Raw genomic sequence first — 19,190 nt, 5'->3', positions numbered from 1 at the left:
TGCTTTCTAACAATGAGGCATAGTGTGGTGGTTCAATCTGTCATACCCATTCTGAAAACTCACATTGTTATGTAGGAGAATAAAGGTACTTCATAGTGATGTCATTGGCTGGGTTTCTTTTTTTCTTTTTTGTGGGTGTATTCTGCAACATGTCATTGACACAGTAATAATGCATTACTGGTAGACTTCTATTGGACCATACATACATCATCAGTCCACTTTATTAGCTGTTCTGGATTTCCAATTCTGAAATTAGAGCCAGTGTGGTGTAGTGGTTAGCGTGTTGGACCTGGAAGACCAGGGTTCAAATCCCCACTAAGCCATGAAGCTTGCTGGGTGACCTTTGGCTACTCACAATCTCTCAGCCTAACCGACCTCACTGGATTGTTCTGAGGATCAAATGGAGAGGGAGGAGAGCCACCTTGATCTCCCTGGTGGAATGTGCATAATGTATATACAGTGGTGCCCCGCTAGACAAAAATAATTCGTTCTACGAGTGTCTTCGTAGAGCGAATTTTTCGTCTAGCGAAGCGGCAATGCAGCGCGGAGGTTTTCGCGCCGAAACTTTTTTTTCCGTCTTGCGAGGCAGCCCCATTGACTTTTTCGTCTTGCGGGGCAGCCTTCCGCTAGCAAATGCTGTTCATCTAGCGAGTTTTTTGTCTAGCGAGGCATTCGTCTAGCGGGGCACCACTGTAAATGCAATAATAAATAGGCACTCTTGCACAGCAAAAGTGAGGCAAAATTAAACCAAAACAGTGGTAGTATTAAAAGGTACAGAATTTCAGTAGGAAGTTACAAAACACGCATTTGTTGGAAATGAAGCAGTATGTCCACCCTGAAACTTTTGCAGGTACAAACAGTATTGAAAGCGGGATTGTGTATAACTGCCCTGATACTGCCATGAGCACAAATAATCGTGAATGCACACATAAAAGGGCGGCTGGAGGCGCCATAGATTACTCCTATGTCTAGTTCTTGTCACATCTTGACTCTAACTGCTTCTGCTTCATGTAAAATGGACCATCCATAAAATATGTCACACTTACTAAAGCCTTTTATTTAACACCCCCTTTACACCTCTTTGAATTGTTTTAACAAAATCCTTCATTTGTCATAGGTTTGCTGTTTTCCTCCAACTTTTCAATATATGGCATAGCTTATGGGTGATCCCGTAAAATGGCACAATCCTACAACATCACAGGAGATACTGCTATCTTCCTTGCCTTAATCACCCTAGACCAGTGCTGTCAAGTATCCCGTTTTCCCTGGGATTCTCCCTTATTTCAAGCAGTTTCCCGCTGCTCTCCCTTATTTTTTATTTCCCTTAAATTTCCCGTTTTTAATGGAAGCAGCTCCTCCCCTGCTGGCCAGGGACTGGGTGGGAAGACCTCGCCTACTTGGAGAGAAAAGCCTCAGCCATTTCCCGTGCTTACAGGGGGGTGTATTCCTCCCCCTGCATCAGCCCCTATCCGTTGCCACCGAGCCCCTCAGCCGGCCAATAGGGTTAGCTGGCGGGCGGAGCCTGGCTGCCTTTGAGCAGCTGCTGCTTCCTGTCCTGTTTTGATGGGATCAGACAAGAAGACAATGGGGCTCCATTGCTCGGAGCACATGGCTGCCCTCCTCTTTGCTCCACTCCGAGCCCGAGCCCGCTTGGAGTTTACATTGCTGCTCCGCCCACTTTTGCTTCTGGCTCCGCCCACCACTGACATGTGACTGTCCCCGGGATAGGTGAGACTGCTGATCCCTTATTTTCAAAACCGAAACTTGACAGCTATGCCCTAGACACTGTTCCCTGAGGCATCTCGGCACTTTCCTGGCTTCAGCCCCATAGCAAGACAGAACATCAGCGCCTTAGAAATAATTCCTGGGTTTTCTGCCTAGGCGTGGAGACAGTGGAATCCTTTTGACATTCTCTAGGCCTGTGAGGCGGCTCTTATAAATGAGGCTGTTTAATTTCAACCTAATAAGAGGTAAGAGTTGAGAAGAGATAACTCATCCTAATTCAAGGAAGCCGAGAGACACAATTACCAAGTCTTATTGTGTAATAAGATAGACTGATGTCCCTGCTCTCGGCTTACGTTGCTGCACATGTCAGCTAGTGAATGGAAAGAGAAGGTTGAGTGCTTGGGAGATAATGAATCTCCTGGGACCATTTTGTTCACAGTGAGGCCTGATCTCACATCCCAGGCTCCCTCGGGCCCTACTGGACAAAAGCAGGGCCTTATTCACAGGCAAAGAGCAGCTCTTGCTGATCTCCTGTGGCATCCTAGGGACAAAGGAATAGGACAACAAAGAGAGAAGGTCATTATTGGCCTAGGACTAAAAAGTGGTGCTAGGTGGATGAATAGACCGGCTCCTTAAATGGGCAGAACCCTAAATTCCAGGGTTAAAATCTAATGACATGAGCACTGTTTGCAGTCAGCACCTTGATGCATTCCCAAATAATTATTGTGAAACAATGTCATTGCAGGCATGTCTAGTCACCATCTAGATGTTGAGACTGCTGCATCCATATCTTCCCACCACACCCATCTTAAGCTGAGCTATTCTGTTGTTTGGGCACAGCTGGTTTTTAGTGTCAGAGAATTAAGATGATCTAAAGGAAAACTGTCTTGTACCAAGATCTCCCAGGTGGATGTGCATGGCTGATGACTTAAGCTGACTCGTGGAAGCTCTATTGACTTACACCTGCACATTAGTTAAAGGGCAGAGTGGGTGCCATGGTACTTTGGCCATCTCTTAGCTGCCAGTTCAGTCTTCAACTTTAGAATTTTGATATACAGGAACATGGTCCATGCTCATAGGTTGTGCTTCTGAGCTTTGTGTAAGAGTTGTGAATCTATTTGCCCACAACAGACATACCTTTTGTCATTGTAACCACAATGACCAAGGAAGCTAATGACCAAAGTTGGTCAAGGAATGTTGATGCAATGTGTGTGAATGTCCACCTCTGGATTTAGAGCATTGGTCTTAAAAGCAGAATAGGGAAATTAACTTCTTCCAAGGAGTTGTGGTTTTCTCCTTTCTGGCAGTCCTTAAGCCTTAGACATTAATTTTAAATAAATGAATATTTATCTTTGCTGTAAAAAAAAAATCAAATCTAAAGTGAAACTGAGACTGTGGTCTTTATTGCAGATATTAATATTGCACAGCTTGAAGCAATTGATTGAATAAAAACTGACTCCTCAGCATAAAACCTGTCCAGACCCAAAATACGGTTTCAAAGCTTTAACAACAGAACTTGTTCCAAAACAAACAAAGAATGAGGTATCCAAATAGTTGCATAAAATCATGTGCTTATCCAAGCACAGGTTCAGCTTCTTACAAATATGAAATAACTCCAAACAGACCTGAAATCAAAGGTCTGTCTCTCTCCATAGCCTTGAGCTTTTTTCAGGAGAGACACATTTGGCCCCCTTTGTCTTTGGTGGCTTGAGAACAAAAGCTCCCTCATAATAGTGATTTGCAACTGCATACCTTACTCATGTGATCTAAGATTAAACACCACATGAGAGCTAGAAGAGATACATCCTAATTTTCAATCCACTGGGTGCTCAGAGAGCTCTTTAGTTTAAGCTCAATGGAATTTTCCATGCCACTTTAGCAATACACATACAGAGCATATAAATATATTTTTGTCCATTTCAATGTACAATTAAACAATTACACTTAACAGTTCTATGCCCTGGTTCCTAGGTGTAAGCACAACTGAACTCAATAGGGCTTACTTTTAGGAACTTAGGATGGCTGCTTTATATTGAGTCAAAACACTGGTGCATATACACTGACTAACAGGAAATCTCCAGGGTTTCAGACAGGGACATTCCCAGTCCTTCCTGGAGATGGCAGGAACCGACTCTGGGAGCTTTGCATGCAAAGGAGATGTCCTACCACTGAGCTATGGCTTTCCCCCTTTTATCTCTTTTGAGTAGATGCACACGGCAACAGATACTTGATACTAATAATCCAAATCTTGAAGATGAAGAAAAACATGGGAAAAAATATTTTTGAGCTAGCAAAATCTGCTATCAAGGTTATGGAAGACTCACTACATTTGGCATATCAAAATCAGCTGCTGCAAGAAGTAGAAACAGAAAAACGAGCATGCAGTTTTTCAAAACATATACACATTTGGTCTTCCTTCTTGAATTCCACTAATATTCATTTGGTTTAGGCTTCATCTTTCAGTTTGTGTTGCTGTTTGAAAGCTAATTGAGTTGTTATTTGTTGCTTATTAAGATTCTGTGTTGTAATGAGAGAATGTAAAAGGCATGGCAAGTGTGACGATGAATAATTCAAAGCAGAGTGCTTTGTACATGTTTGCATGCAAATGTAAAACTTGACTGGCATAAAAAAGATGTTTCAGAAATTAAAAGGATATGGAGTCATCAGCGCTTAGAGTACATAAGAACTGTATTGTTGTAAAACTTGTTGACCCAGTTGTTTTACAACTGCAGGGGAAAAGTTACTCAATTCAGAGCACAATTACTCTCAGGTGCTGAGGCCCCCCAGTAGCCGCTACAGCCTGGAATGTGAAGCAAGGGCATGCATTTGTCTTCCTATGCATGTTCAGCATAATTTCTAGGAAAAACCCACCACCATGGGGTAACCAACATGGTGCCCTTCAGATGTTGTGAGCCATTGTCAATACTTGGGAGTCTTGGGAGTTATAGTCCATCTGGAGGCACCATGTTGGCTACATCTGACATACGCAATAAAACTTTCCTACATATGGGACTCAGCTATACAGCTGGAAATGAAACGTTTTAAGTGTGCTGTAAAGTGCATTGTGCAAATGTGATACTAGATGGTGATGGTGAGCTATGGCAAATTTGATATATTTTTCAAAACTTTTTTTTAAAAAAGCATTTTCACAACGTGGTGTTTTTTTTAAATACGTGTCCTGATTACACCATGGACTCTCTCTATGCCATCGGGGTCAAAAGGAAAGGCAGGGTCTCCTACTGCACATGTAGTCTGTACCTATATAGGCTTTTTCACAAGTTATGTCAAAGGGGCATGATAGGAAGAGCAAGGAAAGTGGGCACCACCCTCTCCCCTCCCCCCTTACGCACATTCATCATAATGTCTGAAGAAAGCTCTAAGTATTGTGTAGAAATGGGTGACGGCATACTGTCTTTGTCAGGACAGAACATGTTCTCAAAATATTTTTGAAGTGATCAGTCTGCTAATCTGAAGAACTCGCTTCCACATATCCGGGCTGATAGAAGCATAAATCAGCTCTTGTGTTCCCAGTCTCAAGATGAGCAGCAGTTCATTATAATTCTGGACAGGCTATGGATGCATTTTCCTTTTCCTTTTCCTTTAGCACTTAGAAAGAGCCGTTGAGATATGAGAATCAACCCCAGGCCACCCTTTAAACCCTCCATAGGCAGTACACCCCAGATTTGTCCATCCCATCTCAACATACAATGTGTGTGTATAAAGATCTGCCTCATTACTACTGTGAGGCTTCACATGTGTGTCCCAAGTTGTGCTGCAGTCGGAGACCTTTGGATAGGGAACAAATCTCTTGCCAGTGGCAGTAGGCAGGGCCCTGCCCTCAAGTCGCTGTTGGTTACCAACGGGGTGGGGGTGGGGTGGTGAGGTGCTGGAGAAGTAGGCATGGTGCACATGCAGCAGCGGGGGCAACCTGATTGGTTCCATCATGGCTGTGGCACACTGCCCCACCCCCTCCCTCCCAGTAACCGGCAGCAACCCAAGCACTGGGGAACTCAGGAAGCACTGCAGCCCAACACCAATCTGCCAAGTACCTCCTACATTTTTCTCTCAGTAGAGAGTGAAGCAGTTTGGAGTAACAGCATTGACCTCTGCCTGAATCCTTTGGCAGCCACTTCCAAGTAGTGTAGACAGTTCTGAGCTCAGTGGATTGCTTGGTCTAACTCAGTTTCTCATCTCCAGACAGCTGCCACTCCAGATACTTACAAAGAAAAGACTGTTCAGAAAATTATAGATGCAGATTTATTGAGCATAGAAGCTGCAGCCAACAGGCAGCCAAGGAGCCATCAGCCGACAATGGCCACTTTGCAGCAGCGGGCAGAAGTCCAGTCAATGTTGACACACTGGCAGTGGCAGGCAGTATCACCGCGGATATCCCAGGAACCACAAGCCATTCCACAGGCACATCCGGTGGCCTTGTGACCTGAGAGTGGAAAAGAAAAGTTAGAGAGACAGGCAGCAGAGCGTTTGAATCACCATGGGATGGAGGGAGCATACAACTCCCTTGTTACAATAGCTACACTGGCTACAGATCTGTTTCTGGGTCCAATTCACAGGAGAGAGCCTTCTCAGTGGCTGCTCCCAGACTTTGGAAATCCCTCCCTAGAGAAGTGAGACTGTTATCCTTCCACCAGCAAGTAAAGATGCAAGTGCATGCCGTGCTAATGATCCAGCTAAGCAACCCAACCAGCTGCCTCCAGCTCTGAGCTTATATTTTATACTGATGTCTACACAAAGCAAGCAGAGATTTGTGGAAATGTGTTTTGCGTCTACCCACAGAGGGAGTTCTGTTCTTGCCCTTCTGGCCACCATGTGCCCAGTTCTAATTTCCTCCCAATCTGTTCCCCTCTCCCAGCAAAGTGTCTCACCTGAAGGGCAGTGGGCATCGGCAGCACGTGCAAATGCATTTGTGCAAACCAGCTGGCTCTTCAATAGGACAGAGGACACTGCAAGAAGAGACATGAGAGTCCAGGTTATACTACATGACATCTTTGCTCAAATAGAAAATGCTTTCTTTGTTCCTCCTGCTATTTAAACAATTACAAGCATTAGGGAAATCAATCTGAAGCTATGACCGCATTTACATTTAAAGCACATTTGTCCCCAAAAGAATCCTTGGAACTGTAAAGGGTGCTGGGAGTTGTAGTTCTGTGAGAGGTAAATTAGAGTTTCTGGAATACTGGGAGGAGGATGCTTTAAATGCGTGTGTGTGTGTGTGTGTACATTCAACCACAACAGAAATCCCACTCAAGTTTATTGGTGTTATGCCTCTCCAGGGCAAAAAAGTCCCATTCTCCCATAGGATTACGGTATTTCTGACAGCAGGACAGGCCAGGGGCTACATTGGAGGACAAATGCAACAATGATTGAACACTTTCACGTTTGGGTTGTAGGTGTCACATTCCACTTGCCTTTCTGAGGTCTCATGTTTATGTTTTACAGGAAGGCATGGAAATAAGGTGGGAAGGACTTCCGGTGAAGTGCCATTCTGTTCAGTCGGGCGCTCTCTCAGCTCCGAGGGGGCTCCAGTGTTTTCGGGCTAGGAGTCACCGCAACTGCGCTGTGGGCTCCGTTAAAACTTCAGGAGGAGCGTCCTGAAGACCTGGGATCCAGCAGGTACAAGAAGTGCCGTCCTTGCTCTTGAGTAGACCTAGTAAGGTCTGTTCAAGTGAGCGGGGCTCCAGTACAGTACTGAGGATCTACCACTTTCCCGACTACACTAAGCAGCGGCTGCTGGCGGTTTATGAGCACTTTGCTTTTCCTCGATTTGGATTTAAAAGAAGGACTCTGTAAGTACTGAGCACAATTGGCTTTTAAAATTAATGGAAATTTGGCTTATGGAGAGAGATTAAAAGAGGAAGTCCGTCTCTCTCTGACAGCAACAAGTAACAAAGTAACATCTAAGAGCTGCAGCTGCGATAGACTTGCTTTTAAGTGGATCGCTGATTTTGTAGACTGTAGAAAACCCGGTTTAGGGGAAAGACTGAGTAATGTGATTTATTTCTTCTTGTGGATTATAAATTTAAAAGGAGAAGACACCGCTAACCCTCTGGATAAAGGAGCTCGGGTCAGTTATGGCGGACATTTGGTTGGACTGTAATGCGTATTCGGAAAGTTACTGAAGACCCCACCATTTCCTGTTTTTCAAACCCCACGGTGTCCTTGAAGCCAAGAGGATGAGAGACATAACAATGACAGCTTTCCAGCAGATGATGTTAACAAAGTGTGAAGATCTTCAGCAGAAGTGTGAAGCCCTTCAGCAAAGGGTTACAGAAAAGTTTTCCCATATTGGAACTGTTTTGACAAATAATATCCAAATGACTATGAATTTAACTGATGAAAAGGTTGTAAAACTGTATAAAATTATTGAAGGAGAGCAGGACTACAAAGATGAACAATCAACAAAACAAGAAGGGCTCTTTAAGCGTGAGAGGCTTGGAGCCCAGAAAAGTGAAAGATTAGAGAGCTCTTGGAGTGAGAGACCAAGAGTTCAAGGAAAACAAAAAGGAAAAATGCAACAAGTAACAGAGTACAAAGAGAAGAAACTTTATGACTATTATAGTTCGCTAGCCTACAAAGAAGAAAAGAGATACAACCTGGAGAAGAAGAATTTACAAATATGAGTGCCAAGTTCTGAATTGGGCAGGAGAAAAATAACAGAAGAAGATGCAGGAGCTGGAAAGAGAGAATTTTTGGGAGGAGACCTGAGGGGGTTGGGAAGAAGAAAGGGAAGGGTTAGAATGGTTAGGAAAGGTATGGGGTGAAGTAAGATTGTTTAAAGGGGAAAGGGGAAAAAATAGCTGACCACGAAACTCCGGGACCGGAGGGGAAAAAACAGTGTAAGTGGATTGGAAGAAATTTAAAAATTATTTGAAATGATGTGAGTAGATAAATATTTGAAATTGGAATCAGAGGATATTTAAGGTTACAGTAATGTCAGAAGTTAGAATAAGATAGGATATAAGAAGTAGTTAGAAATGTCTTATGCTTTTTTAATAGAATTAAGATTAGATGAGAAGGAGGATTTTACAATGTTATAAAGTTACTAAAGAAGATTAGAAATGAACGCAGAAGAGAGGATGTGAGGAGGTCCCAAAAGAATGTTAGGAATAGGATAAGAATAGATGAATAAGTGTGTGTCTGTTTGTTAAGATTCTTGTATTTTTTGTAGTTTTGTAGTTTTTGTTGTTTTGTAATTTGTATTTTGTATTTTGTATTTTGTTTTATTGTTAAAGATTTAATAAATTCTTATTAAAAAAAAGGAAATAAGGTGGGAACTTACATGACAAGCAGAGAAGAGCGGCTTGCATAGCTGTAAACTTTTTCACTTTTTTTAAGGGAAATTGCCTTATTCCGATTCTGAATAGGATTCCTCGCAAGAAAAGGGAAAGGTTGACAGCTATGGCAGCTTGTCGGACCCATAGTTAAAAACACTGCCGTAATACCAGCCCAAAATTCAAGACTGATTCCCATATTACAGATATCACAAGATATGTACAAGCTATATAACAGTAGAACATGAAGATGTTCACTTTAACAGACTTTAATCTAGCAAAAACAAAAAACATATAAGGACTTTTCTGGTATGAGTACTGTAATCAGATTATGGTTCAGGGTAAAACTTTGGTGATAACCCTGGGTTCCCAGATCTTCAAAAGAAGTCCCATGAGTTTTAATTAGAAACAGGCAATCCTGGATGAAACTGGGAATCTTAGAATGACAATGGGGCACAGAGCTTCAAGCATCATAAAGGGGCCCTGGATCCCTATCCAAATACCTTTGGAATCAACTGCTTCCTGGATCTTCTGGTTAATCTGACGCTCTGGAATACATGGATAACCACAGGACTGCTGACCACTTGCATATTTTGCAGGAATCAACACAGCTAAGAGAACGAAAACGATCAGTTTCATCATGATGGTGCAGAACTTCCTACAAAAGGCAAAAGGGGGGGGAGCAGTTATTTCAATGCATGAATCTCAGCTAAAGCATCCGTGACAGATGGCCATGCCCAGTAGGGCAGGTACACACATGCAACCTGTTCACACTCACTCTTACAACCACTTCTGCAACCTATGGCTACATGTCATCACCACTTCCACGTACGGCCATGGGTCTTTCAGAGTCACTAGGGACAAGACGGAAGTCCTCTGTGAAATGCTATCCTGGAGAATCCCCTAAGCCTGACCCCAATCAGGGGCCTGAAACCCTGAACTTTCTGGTGGCAGCAAAGAACCACTGCATATGGACAGAGCCATAGCTTGCAAAAGATCTCAGAAGATCTCATCCAGCTTTCAGAACATTTTACTCACTTGCAAAGTTGCACGTGCACACCCTGTCCAAAACAGGAACACCCCCAGAAGACCCCTTTGCACAACGTGCTCACAACATTTCCATGTTTAGATCACAGAGCAGGCAGTAAATGGGTTGGGGTGTACTTATTGTCCAAAGCTCTTGGTGGGGCAACTCTACTACGGTAAAGTAATTTGGCAACTGGAGATTAGGACATTCCAGTGGTTCCCCCCTGATTCTACTGCTTTTGTGATCCAGCATAAAAATGTTACTCAATACAGGTTTGCAAACAATGAGAGCACAGTTCATCTATGCAAAACAACAGAGGCCATGCAAACAGCTTTCAGGAAACCAGCGTTTGAAGAAAGTTCTAAGTGTTTACAAGTGTCCCTATTTTCCAGGGTTTCCCCCAGATTTACAGAAGCTGTCCCGGTTTCTGATTTGATACCATAATGTCCCGCTTTTCCTTAGGATGTCCCTATTTTCATTGGAGAAATGTTGGAGATTATGGAGTTATCCAACCCCCGAGCTGTCTGAAGGCAGCCCTGTAGAGGGAAGTATTTAATATTTAATGTTTTATTATGTTTTTATAGATGTTGTAAGCTGTCCAGAGTAGCAACCCAGTTGGATGGGTGGAGTATAAATAGCAAAATTCTTATTCTTATGGAATAGGACGTCCCTGTTTGTTCCTTATACACTGTAAAACAGAAAAAATAAAACTAAGCATACAATAAAACGATGTTAAAAGTCAACAATCAACCCAGTGGTAGATCAAAGCCAGCCATAAAATCCAAAGACAGACACAAATTAAAACCCGCAAACTAATGCAACAAAATCCGGCCCAGCTACAACAGCTAAAAACTAGTCAAATTGTCATATTTCTGCCAAGAATATAATCAAATCAAATCAGTGATGTGAAGAGGCATTGAGAACCCCTCCAAGACTAGTGTGTGGTGAAGGACTCTGCTGAAGGAAGACCATTCTAGTCAGATTTTGTGCACAGAATAGGGAACGCAGCTTCTTATCGTACACCTCCAGCAGCAAATTGCCTTGGGCTGCTCCTGACTCCCTGTGTTTGTGGTGTTTATTTTAAATTATTGCTCCAGGTGCACCCAAACTCAGAACTAAAAATGAGCTGTATGTGTCTTTCTTTCCCTTTTAAGCCTGGTCTTTCTGTGATCTTAAAAAGAGGGAGGCAGAGGCTTCCAAAGGACTCTGCCACCTTCCCTCTAAAGCCTGATATCACTGTAATATTAAAGGGAGGGGGAATTGTGAATGCTCTCAGAAGCTTTGGGAGGTTTCCTCCTCCCTCTTTAAGACTGCCATGAGATTGGGAGTAAGAGAAACTCTCAAAGTCTTCTCCCTTTTAAGCCTGATCTCGCTCCAATGGGAGCAAAAGGGATTTTGACATTAGGATTGCTCCTCTAATAATTATTAAATTATTAGATTATCAGGAAAGAAAATATGACATTCCTAAAAATAAGTTTAGATGGCGCACATGACAACATATTTATGCTATGTAAGTTGCGCCATTGTTGTGTTACATTGGTCACGAGAAATGTGGCATGTACAACACATTTCACCATATTATCATAATGCTATAAAAACCTTAACAAAGAAAATAAAGTTAAAACATATCCATTTTTATTTTCATTTGTTATGGGTGTGTGTGTATGTGCTTTTGTGACTAAAGTAACACTCAACCATTGTAAGTTTGTCATAAACTCATCTGATTTTGTTCGTAACGTAACATAGTATTGTCCTGTCTTTTCACCAAATGAGAAAGCTAAACTATCAATACAATACCGGTAATCAATACAATTAACCTATTATCTATTTTCTTGAAGAGGTCTTTAACTGAACTTTAGGGGAAGAAAACAGAAAATCCAAGCCATCTTGCATGTCATGCTTCTTGTTGCTTTACTCAGATGTAAAATGCCCTTTTGAAAAACTGTTTGCCAGATCATGAAGCTTTTGATTATCTTTAGAATGATATAGAACGTGTTAACTATATATGAGTTGACATTTTCATGGAGTTACCTCGCTGTTTAAATTTAAGGTGTGTATGCTGTGTGATTTGCTGCCTGCTTATATTGTAACTTTGCTGTTTGAAAGTGGCATCCATATACCCTATCATTTTCATTTCATGTAATAAACCAAGCATTGTTTATTCCTTTGGCGTATGAGCCTCTTGGGGCATAAGGTTGAGGCTAAAAACATATTAATAATGGATGAGTGTTTTAACTCCAGTAAAATCCTAAAGTTCTTGGGAATGTGCATAGGAATACAGGTGAGTGCTGGGTTCAGACCTGGTAAAGGTAAACATAAAGGACCCCTGGACAGTCAAGTCCATTCAAAGGCGCACATAGGGTTGCGGCGCTCATCTCACTTTTCAGGCCAAGGGATCCGGCATGTCCACAGACAGCTTTCTGGGTCATGTGGCCAGCATGACTAAACCGCTTCTGGCGCAGCGGAACACTGACGGAAACCAGAGCGCATGGAAACGCCGTTTACCTTCCCGCCACCTATTTATCTACTTGGACTGGTGTACTTTCAAACTGCTAGGTTGGCAGGAGCTGGGACAGAACAACAGGAGCTCACCCTGTCATGGGGATTAGAACCTCTGACCTTTGGATTGGCAAGTCCCAGAGGCTTAGTTGTTTAGACCACAGCGCCACCCGCTCCCTTGTAGTACCCTCTGCTTGCCCCCGTTCCCATTAGAACTTTGCTGCCACCAGGCAGAAGCCATGTAAGCACTGCCACTCCACCCCACCCTGTGTCAACAAGTTACTGCCTTTCTAATGTCTCTCTCCCTTCCCATATATAGGATGTACTTTGGTACTGAAAAAGTAGAATCGTGTGATTCTACAATGCAAGTGTGATGCAGCAGGCACAAACAGAAGAGAGTCAAAGGCTCTTAGGAGTCTTGATGTCCTGAGGACAAGAGGACAAACAGCTGGTAGTTTAATTCTCTACAGACAAAATAAAAAAACTACAGCTCAGACCCCTCCGCATCCTCCAGCGATGGCTAGTGCCTTGTGGAAGGCACAAAACCATGTAAACCGCTCCCCCTTCCCCCTGGATCAAGCTCTGGCGCCACTATCTCTTCCAGCCACTACACGGAGCCCTGCTAGTCCTTGACACTTGAGTGGCAGCATTGACCACAGTGACTCCGCAATCTGCCGTGCAAAGGCAGATGGATGCTCACTGGTTAGAGCACCTGCATTTTAAGCAGAAGGTCCCAGGTTCAATCTCAAGCACCTGCAGGAAGAGCTGGGCAAGACTCCCTGCTTGAAACCCTGGAAAGCCACTGCCAGCCAATGTAGACAAGCTTGAAGGACTCTTGGTAATTCTGTGTAAGGTAGCAGCTTCCTGTGTTCCCAGTTTCTCATCTCTAGGCAGCTGCCACTCCAGATACATTCAAAGAAAATACTTGAGCATGAGAAAATTAAAGGTGCATGTTTATTGAGCATAGAAGCTGGAGTCAACAGGGAGCTGAGGAGACATCAGCCAACAATGGCCACTTTGCAGCAGCGGGCAGCAGTCCAGTCAATTCTGGCACACTGGCAGTGGCAGGCAGTTTCAGAACGGATATCCCAGGAACCACAAGCCATTCCACAGGCACATCCAGTGGCCAGGTACCCTGGGAGTAGAAAAGAGAAGTCAGAGAAACAGGCAGAGGAGCACTTTAATCCCCATGATGTGGAGGATATCCACCTGATCAGACACCATCACAGTTGAGGTGCAAGTGCTCAGTGTGCGATATTGCAGTCAAATATAACTATCAAGCTTAAGGGGTTACGGCCACAGAATTGTATTCCCAGACTCAGGTCAGACTCAGGTCAAACCTGCTCACCTCCGGTGAAGAAGAAAGTGAAGCTTCCTTTGTTTACTCTCTTCCACAATGTGAAGCCGACCAGGCAATATGTCTGGGCTTGATGGTTTCAAGCCCAGACCACGAAGAATTTTTCTGTATTTTGTAACCTAAGAATCTTCTGCCTGTGCCCTTTCTGCTGCTGCATGAAATAGCTCATGAATGTGGCCTTTGGAGTTTGTAAGTAAAGCATGTAAGTGGACTAAACAGGAAACTAGAAGGTCTATACAGTTCACTGTTGCTGCACATTTTGTGTCTTTTAAACTCTCCTGGGGCTCTCTTACTAGAGCGTGTTTAGCCCCATACTTTGGATCTAGGGATCTTTTATTAATTACCGGTACCCCACATCTTTTATTAATTACCCCACATGGATGATCTATATTTCCCACCCAACATATGGCACTGCTGTGCTAATAATCCAACTAAGCAACCCAACCAGCTTCCCCCAGCTATGTGCTTATATTTTACACTCATGTCTACACAAAGCAAGCAGAGTTCCATGGAAATGAGTTCTCTTCTTGCTCCCTTGGCCTCAATCTTTCTGCTCTGGATTTCCTCCCTGTCTGTTCTCTCCCAGCAATATGTCTCACCTGAAGGGCAGGAAGCATCAGCACCAGCTGCAGATGCGCTTGTGCACATCAGCTGGACCTTCGAGAGGGCTGAGGACACTGCAAGAAGAGACAGGAGGATCAGAGTTACACTGAATCAAATAGAAAACTTGGTTAATGGTGCGATTTAGACAGTTACAAGGAATAGAGGCATCGTTCTGATTTCTGAGGCTATGTACACACCATACGTTTAATGCATATTTGCCCATAAAAGAATCCTTGGAACTGGAGTTTGTTAAGAGTGCTGGGAACTGTAGCTCTGTGAGATGTAAACTACAAGTCCCAGGATTCTTTGGGGTGGGGAATGTGATTTAAATGTATAGTATAGCTATATAGCACAAAACGGAAATCTCACTCAAGCTTCTGTGAGTTATGCCTCTCCAGGCCACAAAAATCTAATTCTGCTGTGGAATTATTTCTGACACAGGAGCCAACACTCTCCGCCTTTTTAAGTTCAGAACAGAGCTTCTCTCAGAGTGCTGGTGGTTGCGTAGGTGCTTTTCTCTCTGTCTGTGTGCCTCTGCAGTTCATGGGTGATAAACTGGTTTGTCCAGGGGAGTCACTGGAAAAGTTCGGTGGAGGTGGATCCTTGCTTTTGCTCCCCTAGCTAAGGCTGCAGTCCTAACCCCATTAACTTGGGAGTTGGTCCCTTTGGATTTACTTCTAAATAGAGAATTTACTTCCAAATCCTAATAGTTAGGATTGCACTGTGAGGTGCTGAATTTCCCAATTCAAAATGGTGTTGTTCTTTAAAAGACAAAGCTGCAACCTTGACTCCATTCACCTTGGGAGTAAACACAACTGAATTAAATATCTAACTTCTGAGTAGACATGTTTAACTGTAAGCTGCCCAATTAAAAATGGTGGTGTTCTAGTTCCTTCACAGAGCTACTATGTCTAGAGCGGTTGAACAATCAATCCCTCTTCCCAGCAACAGTTTGGCGATCCAACAGTCCAGAGTTCCTGCATCTTGGATGCAGACCTAGAAGAAACTGGGAATTATAGGAGGACAATAGGGCCCAGAGTTTCAAGCATCATAAAGGGCACTCAGATCCAAATACCTTTGGAATCGACTGCTGCCTGGACCTTCTCATCAATCAGATTCTCAATAACACATGTCTGAGCACTTGCATACTTCGCAGGAATAAACGCAGCAAAGAACAGGAATATGGCGAATTTCATCATGCTGTTGCAGAACGTCCTGCAGAGATTAAAAAATGCAGCTGCCTTGTCAGGAATCGCAGAACCCAGAGGGCAAGGATTACAAGTAGAAATAGAATCATAAGAAGACACAGGAGCAATATATTTGTTCGGACCAACTGAAGATCCCAGTTTGAGGCCATGAGGCTTTTTTCATATTACAAAGGCCACAAGGGCAGAAGCCTCACTGTAGCCAATCACATACAGGAAATATGAGGCCTTCGGGATTCTTGGTGCTTCCAGAGATTGGAGGATAGGGGCACTGCTTGGCTGTCTATCTTAGGACTTCCTGTGCCTGCCCTCTGTGCTCGGTGGGCTGCAATACAGGCTCTGTCAGCAAAGGGGCTGATACCCTGAACTGTCTGATGACTGAAAGGTAGGTTTCCTTTAAAAAAAAAAAGCTCAACATCTAGAGCAGGGGTCCCCAAACTAAGGCCCAGGGGCCGGATGCGGCGCAATCGCCTTCTAAATCCGGTCTGCGGACAGTCTGGGAATCAGTGTGTTTTTACATGAGTAGAATGTGTCCTTTTATTTAAAATGCATCTCTGGGTTATTTGTGGGGCCTGCCTGGTGTTTTTACATGAGTAGAATGTGTGCTTTTATTTAAAATGCATCTCTGGGTTATTTGTGGGGCATAGGAATTTCCCCCCCCCCCCAATATTTCCCCCCAAAATATAGTCCAGCCCCCCACAAGGTCTGAGGGGCAGTGGACCTGCCCCCTGCTGAAAAAGTTTGCTGACCCCTGATCTAGAGTCATTGCATCATAGAACTGTAGAGTTGGAAGGAGCCACAAGTTCAACAACAATCATCTAGTCCAACCCCCTGCAATGCTGGAATCTTTTGCTCAACGTTGTATATAGCCAGTGTGAGATGAGGTAGAAACCCACCTCCCCGCCTTAAGATACCAGTTGGCAGTTTGGAGTGCTCTGTAATGTGGTGCTGCCTCTTGATGCAAAAGTGGCAATGGTGCCTTACTTTTCTTCAGCTGCCTAGTACAACTTCCTGGAGAAGACAGGCGTAGTCACACTGTAATTCATGCACTAATAGCCTCCAGACTGCACCTATTGAAGCACACTCAGTGTGAGACTGCTCCTAAATGGAGTCTGAAAACTTCCATTGGTCTGTATTGCTGCTGCCGGGTTGTTGTCTGTGGTTAGCTGGATAGAGGCTATTATGAAGAGGTGGTTTAGCTTTCAAGTTTCACAGAACCCTTCCTCAAGGGCTCTCTGTTTCTGTTTCTCTCTGGGATATATATGGGAAAAGCAGAAGGGAAAGTGGGTGGGTGGGAAAATGGAAAGATGTTGCTGGTAGAGAACAAGGGAGGAATTCATGGTGAGCTCCAGCACTTCTTTTTCTAGAAAAAGAGCACTGTGGATAATCATCATCATGATAATAATACTACTAATAAAAATAATAGTAGAAACTGTGAGAATAATCTGGAACATACCAGTGAGTAAATCCTAGTGAACTCAGTAATTATTATTATTATTAATAATAATAATATGCCACCCATCTTACTGGGTTGTCCCAGCTACTCTGGGTGGCTGCCAACAGAAAATTAAAAACACAATAAAACATCAAATATTAAAAACTTCCCTCAGTTCTGAGTAAAAATGCTTAGTATCACCAGGTAAGGCTACTCAGTCTTTACCCAGTTACCTGGGAGTAAACTCCATTGAAAACAGTGGGACTTACTTCTGAGTAGACAATGTAAGGCTTCATTTACAATAAAGGAATAAACACTCCCTGTGTTTTCTAAGAAATGGCTGGCTGGTGAAGCATTGCAATTAAAGAATGTAAAGTGGATTGTTTATGTTTAGGAAGGGCCTTGTACGCTAGCTTCATCATTTCTTTCATCTGGTACAGGTATTTTATTTTTCGTATAAATAGGATTCTGTTTTGGCTCCTACTCACACACACCACATATAATTGTTCTCCAAGATATGGAGGGGAGGAAAAAGGAAAACCGGGACATTCTGTGATCAAATCAGAAATTGGGAAGGCTTCTTTAATTCTGGGACTGTCTCTGGAAAATTGGGACACTTGGAAGGTATGCGATTGGAATCTGCAGCAGAGTCAAAAGATACTTCATTCAGTGCTCTCAAAATGTGACCTCTACTGAGGATTCAATAGGAAATTCATTGATTGGGTCCACTAGAGATAAGCTATTAATTAGTCATTTATGAACAAGAGTTAACAGTATATATAATAAAGCATTAATGTTTGACAAGCTTCTGTTGAGAGCCATACTTAGAATATGTACTCAGAAGATACAAAATCCCACCTACCATACACCTACCTGTCAAATACCCTTACCTTGTCAAAAAGCAAATCCCTTCAAAAAGAAGAATTTCTTTCAAGAAGTTCCATTTACTGAGCAAACTGCTCCCCTTTAAATACAGCTGAGCTGCAAAATCTCTAATCCAATTGGTTTACCTTTTGAAAACATTTTACACCCCTCACCCCCAGCTACTGTCCAGAACACACCACCTTACACAATGTTCTCACAACGTTTCCTTGTTTATGTCACAAAGCAGGAGGTCAAAGAGACAGAGCATGCTTTTTGTCCAAAGCTCTTGGTTGTGAAACTCTGCTGCAATAAAGGAATTTGGCAAGTAAACTAGCCATGATATTAGGACATTCCAGGGGTTTCCCCCTGGACCTACCACTGTTGCGATCCAGCATAAAAATGAGAACCTTGCTACTCTATACAAATTTTCAAACAATGGGAGCACAGTTCTTCTATGCAAAACAGCAAAGGCGGTGCAAACAGCTTCCAGGAAACCAGCTTTTGAGGTAAGTTCTTAGTGTTTACAAAGGTGTTTTACAGGAAGGTAGAGGCTGAACATGAGACACATGGAGGTATTTGAAAGGGTGAGAGGTACATTGTGCTCATCTATGTATTTATATGTTCAACTTTTGGAGATTTTGCTCAACAACTTTGCCGTATTTTCACTTTTTGAAACCCTAAACTAATTGAACAAAACTCAGCAAATCAACAATAGCTAAAAACCAGTCAAATCGTCATGATTCTGCCAAGAGATCAAATCAAATCGGTGACATTGAGAGGTATTGATGACCGCTCCAGATTGGTGCAGATTTTTGTGGGTCTATTCTGCAACATGTCATTGATTCAAAAGTGAATTAGTGGTGGATTTATACTGCTTATTTGTTCTGCAATGCTTCCCCAATGTTATTCTTACAAAGCTGAAGCTGCCGAAGAGACCAGAGACCATATTGGCTGTCCCTTAATACAGACCCAGGTCATTGAGCCTGAACTTCCATAGCCACCAGGAACCACCACTGGCAGGATTGGCAGCAACAGCAGCTGATATGTTCTATGCTTACGATATTATTTTATTATCTTGCTAAATATGCTGTTTTAAATGTACATTTTATATTTGACTAGTAATGTTTTCTTTTGAAATGCTTAAGATTTTGTTTTAGCTAACTTTGCTGTGTTAAATGTGCATCCT

At 43.0% G+C, this 19,190-nt stretch overlaps 2 protein-coding genes across 2 annotated transcripts; both read right to left on the bottom strand.

The window, feature by feature from the left end:
* Positions 1-5,963: 5,963 nt before the first annotated feature.
* LOC117041184 (resistin-like) lies at positions 5,964-9,668 on the bottom strand. The gene is made up of 3 exons (XM_033139657.1): positions 9,518-9,668; positions 6,609-6,686; positions 5,964-6,163 (listed from the first exon to the last, which is right to left on the bottom strand). Exons 1-3 carry the CDS (start codon positions 9,654-9,656, stop codon positions 6,027-6,029), a joined length of 354 nt encoding a protein of 117 aa, XP_032995548.1. The 5' UTR covers positions 9,657-9,668; the 3' UTR covers positions 5,964-6,026.
* Positions 9,669-13,472: 3,804 nt separating this feature from the next.
* LOC117041185 (resistin-like) lies at positions 13,473-18,145 on the bottom strand. The gene is made up of 4 exons (XM_033139658.1): positions 18,031-18,145; positions 15,576-15,715; positions 14,497-14,574; positions 13,473-13,675 (listed from the first exon to the last, which is right to left on the bottom strand). Exons 2-4 carry the CDS (start codon positions 15,697-15,699, stop codon positions 13,539-13,541), a joined length of 339 nt encoding a protein of 112 aa, XP_032995549.1. The 5' UTR covers positions 15,700-15,715; positions 18,031-18,145; the 3' UTR covers positions 13,473-13,538.
* Between the last annotated feature and the right edge of the window lie 1,045 nt (positions 18,146-19,190).

Source organism: Lacerta agilis, chromosome 2 (assembly GCF_009819535.1).
Source record: "Lacerta agilis isolate rLacAgi1 chromosome 2, rLacAgi1.pri, whole genome shotgun sequence".
Taxonomy (NCBI): domain Eukaryota; kingdom Metazoa; phylum Chordata; class Lepidosauria; order Squamata; family Lacertidae; genus Lacerta; species Lacerta agilis.
Note: the sequence above shows the minus strand (reverse complement) of the source record. Positions and strands in the feature narration are given on the sequence as shown.

Coding starts and splice junctions, on each gene's coding strand:
- LOC117041184 (XM_033139657.1), bottom strand. CDS start 9,656: ATGATGAAACTGATCGTTTTCGTTCTCTTAGCTGTGTTGATTCCTGCA. Junction 6,687..9,517: donor GGAAGCAGTTGATTCCAAAG/GTATTTGGATAG, acceptor CTCTTCTTGCAG/TGTCCTCTGTCCTATTGAAG. Junction 6,164..6,608: donor CGATGCCCACTGCCCTTCAG/GTGAGACACTTT, acceptor TTCCACTCTCAG/GTCACAAGGCCACCGGATGT.
- LOC117041185 (XM_033139658.1), bottom strand. CDS start 15,699: ATGATGAAATTCGCCATATTCCTGTTCTTTGCTGCGTTTATTCCTGCG. Junction 14,575..15,575: donor GGCAGCAGTCGATTCCAAAG/GTATTTGGATCT, acceptor CTCTTCTTGCAG/TGTCCTCAGCCCTCTCGAAG. Junction 13,676..14,496: donor TGATGCTTCCTGCCCTTCAG/GTGAGACATATT, acceptor TTCTACTCCCAG/GGTACCTGGCCACTGGATGT.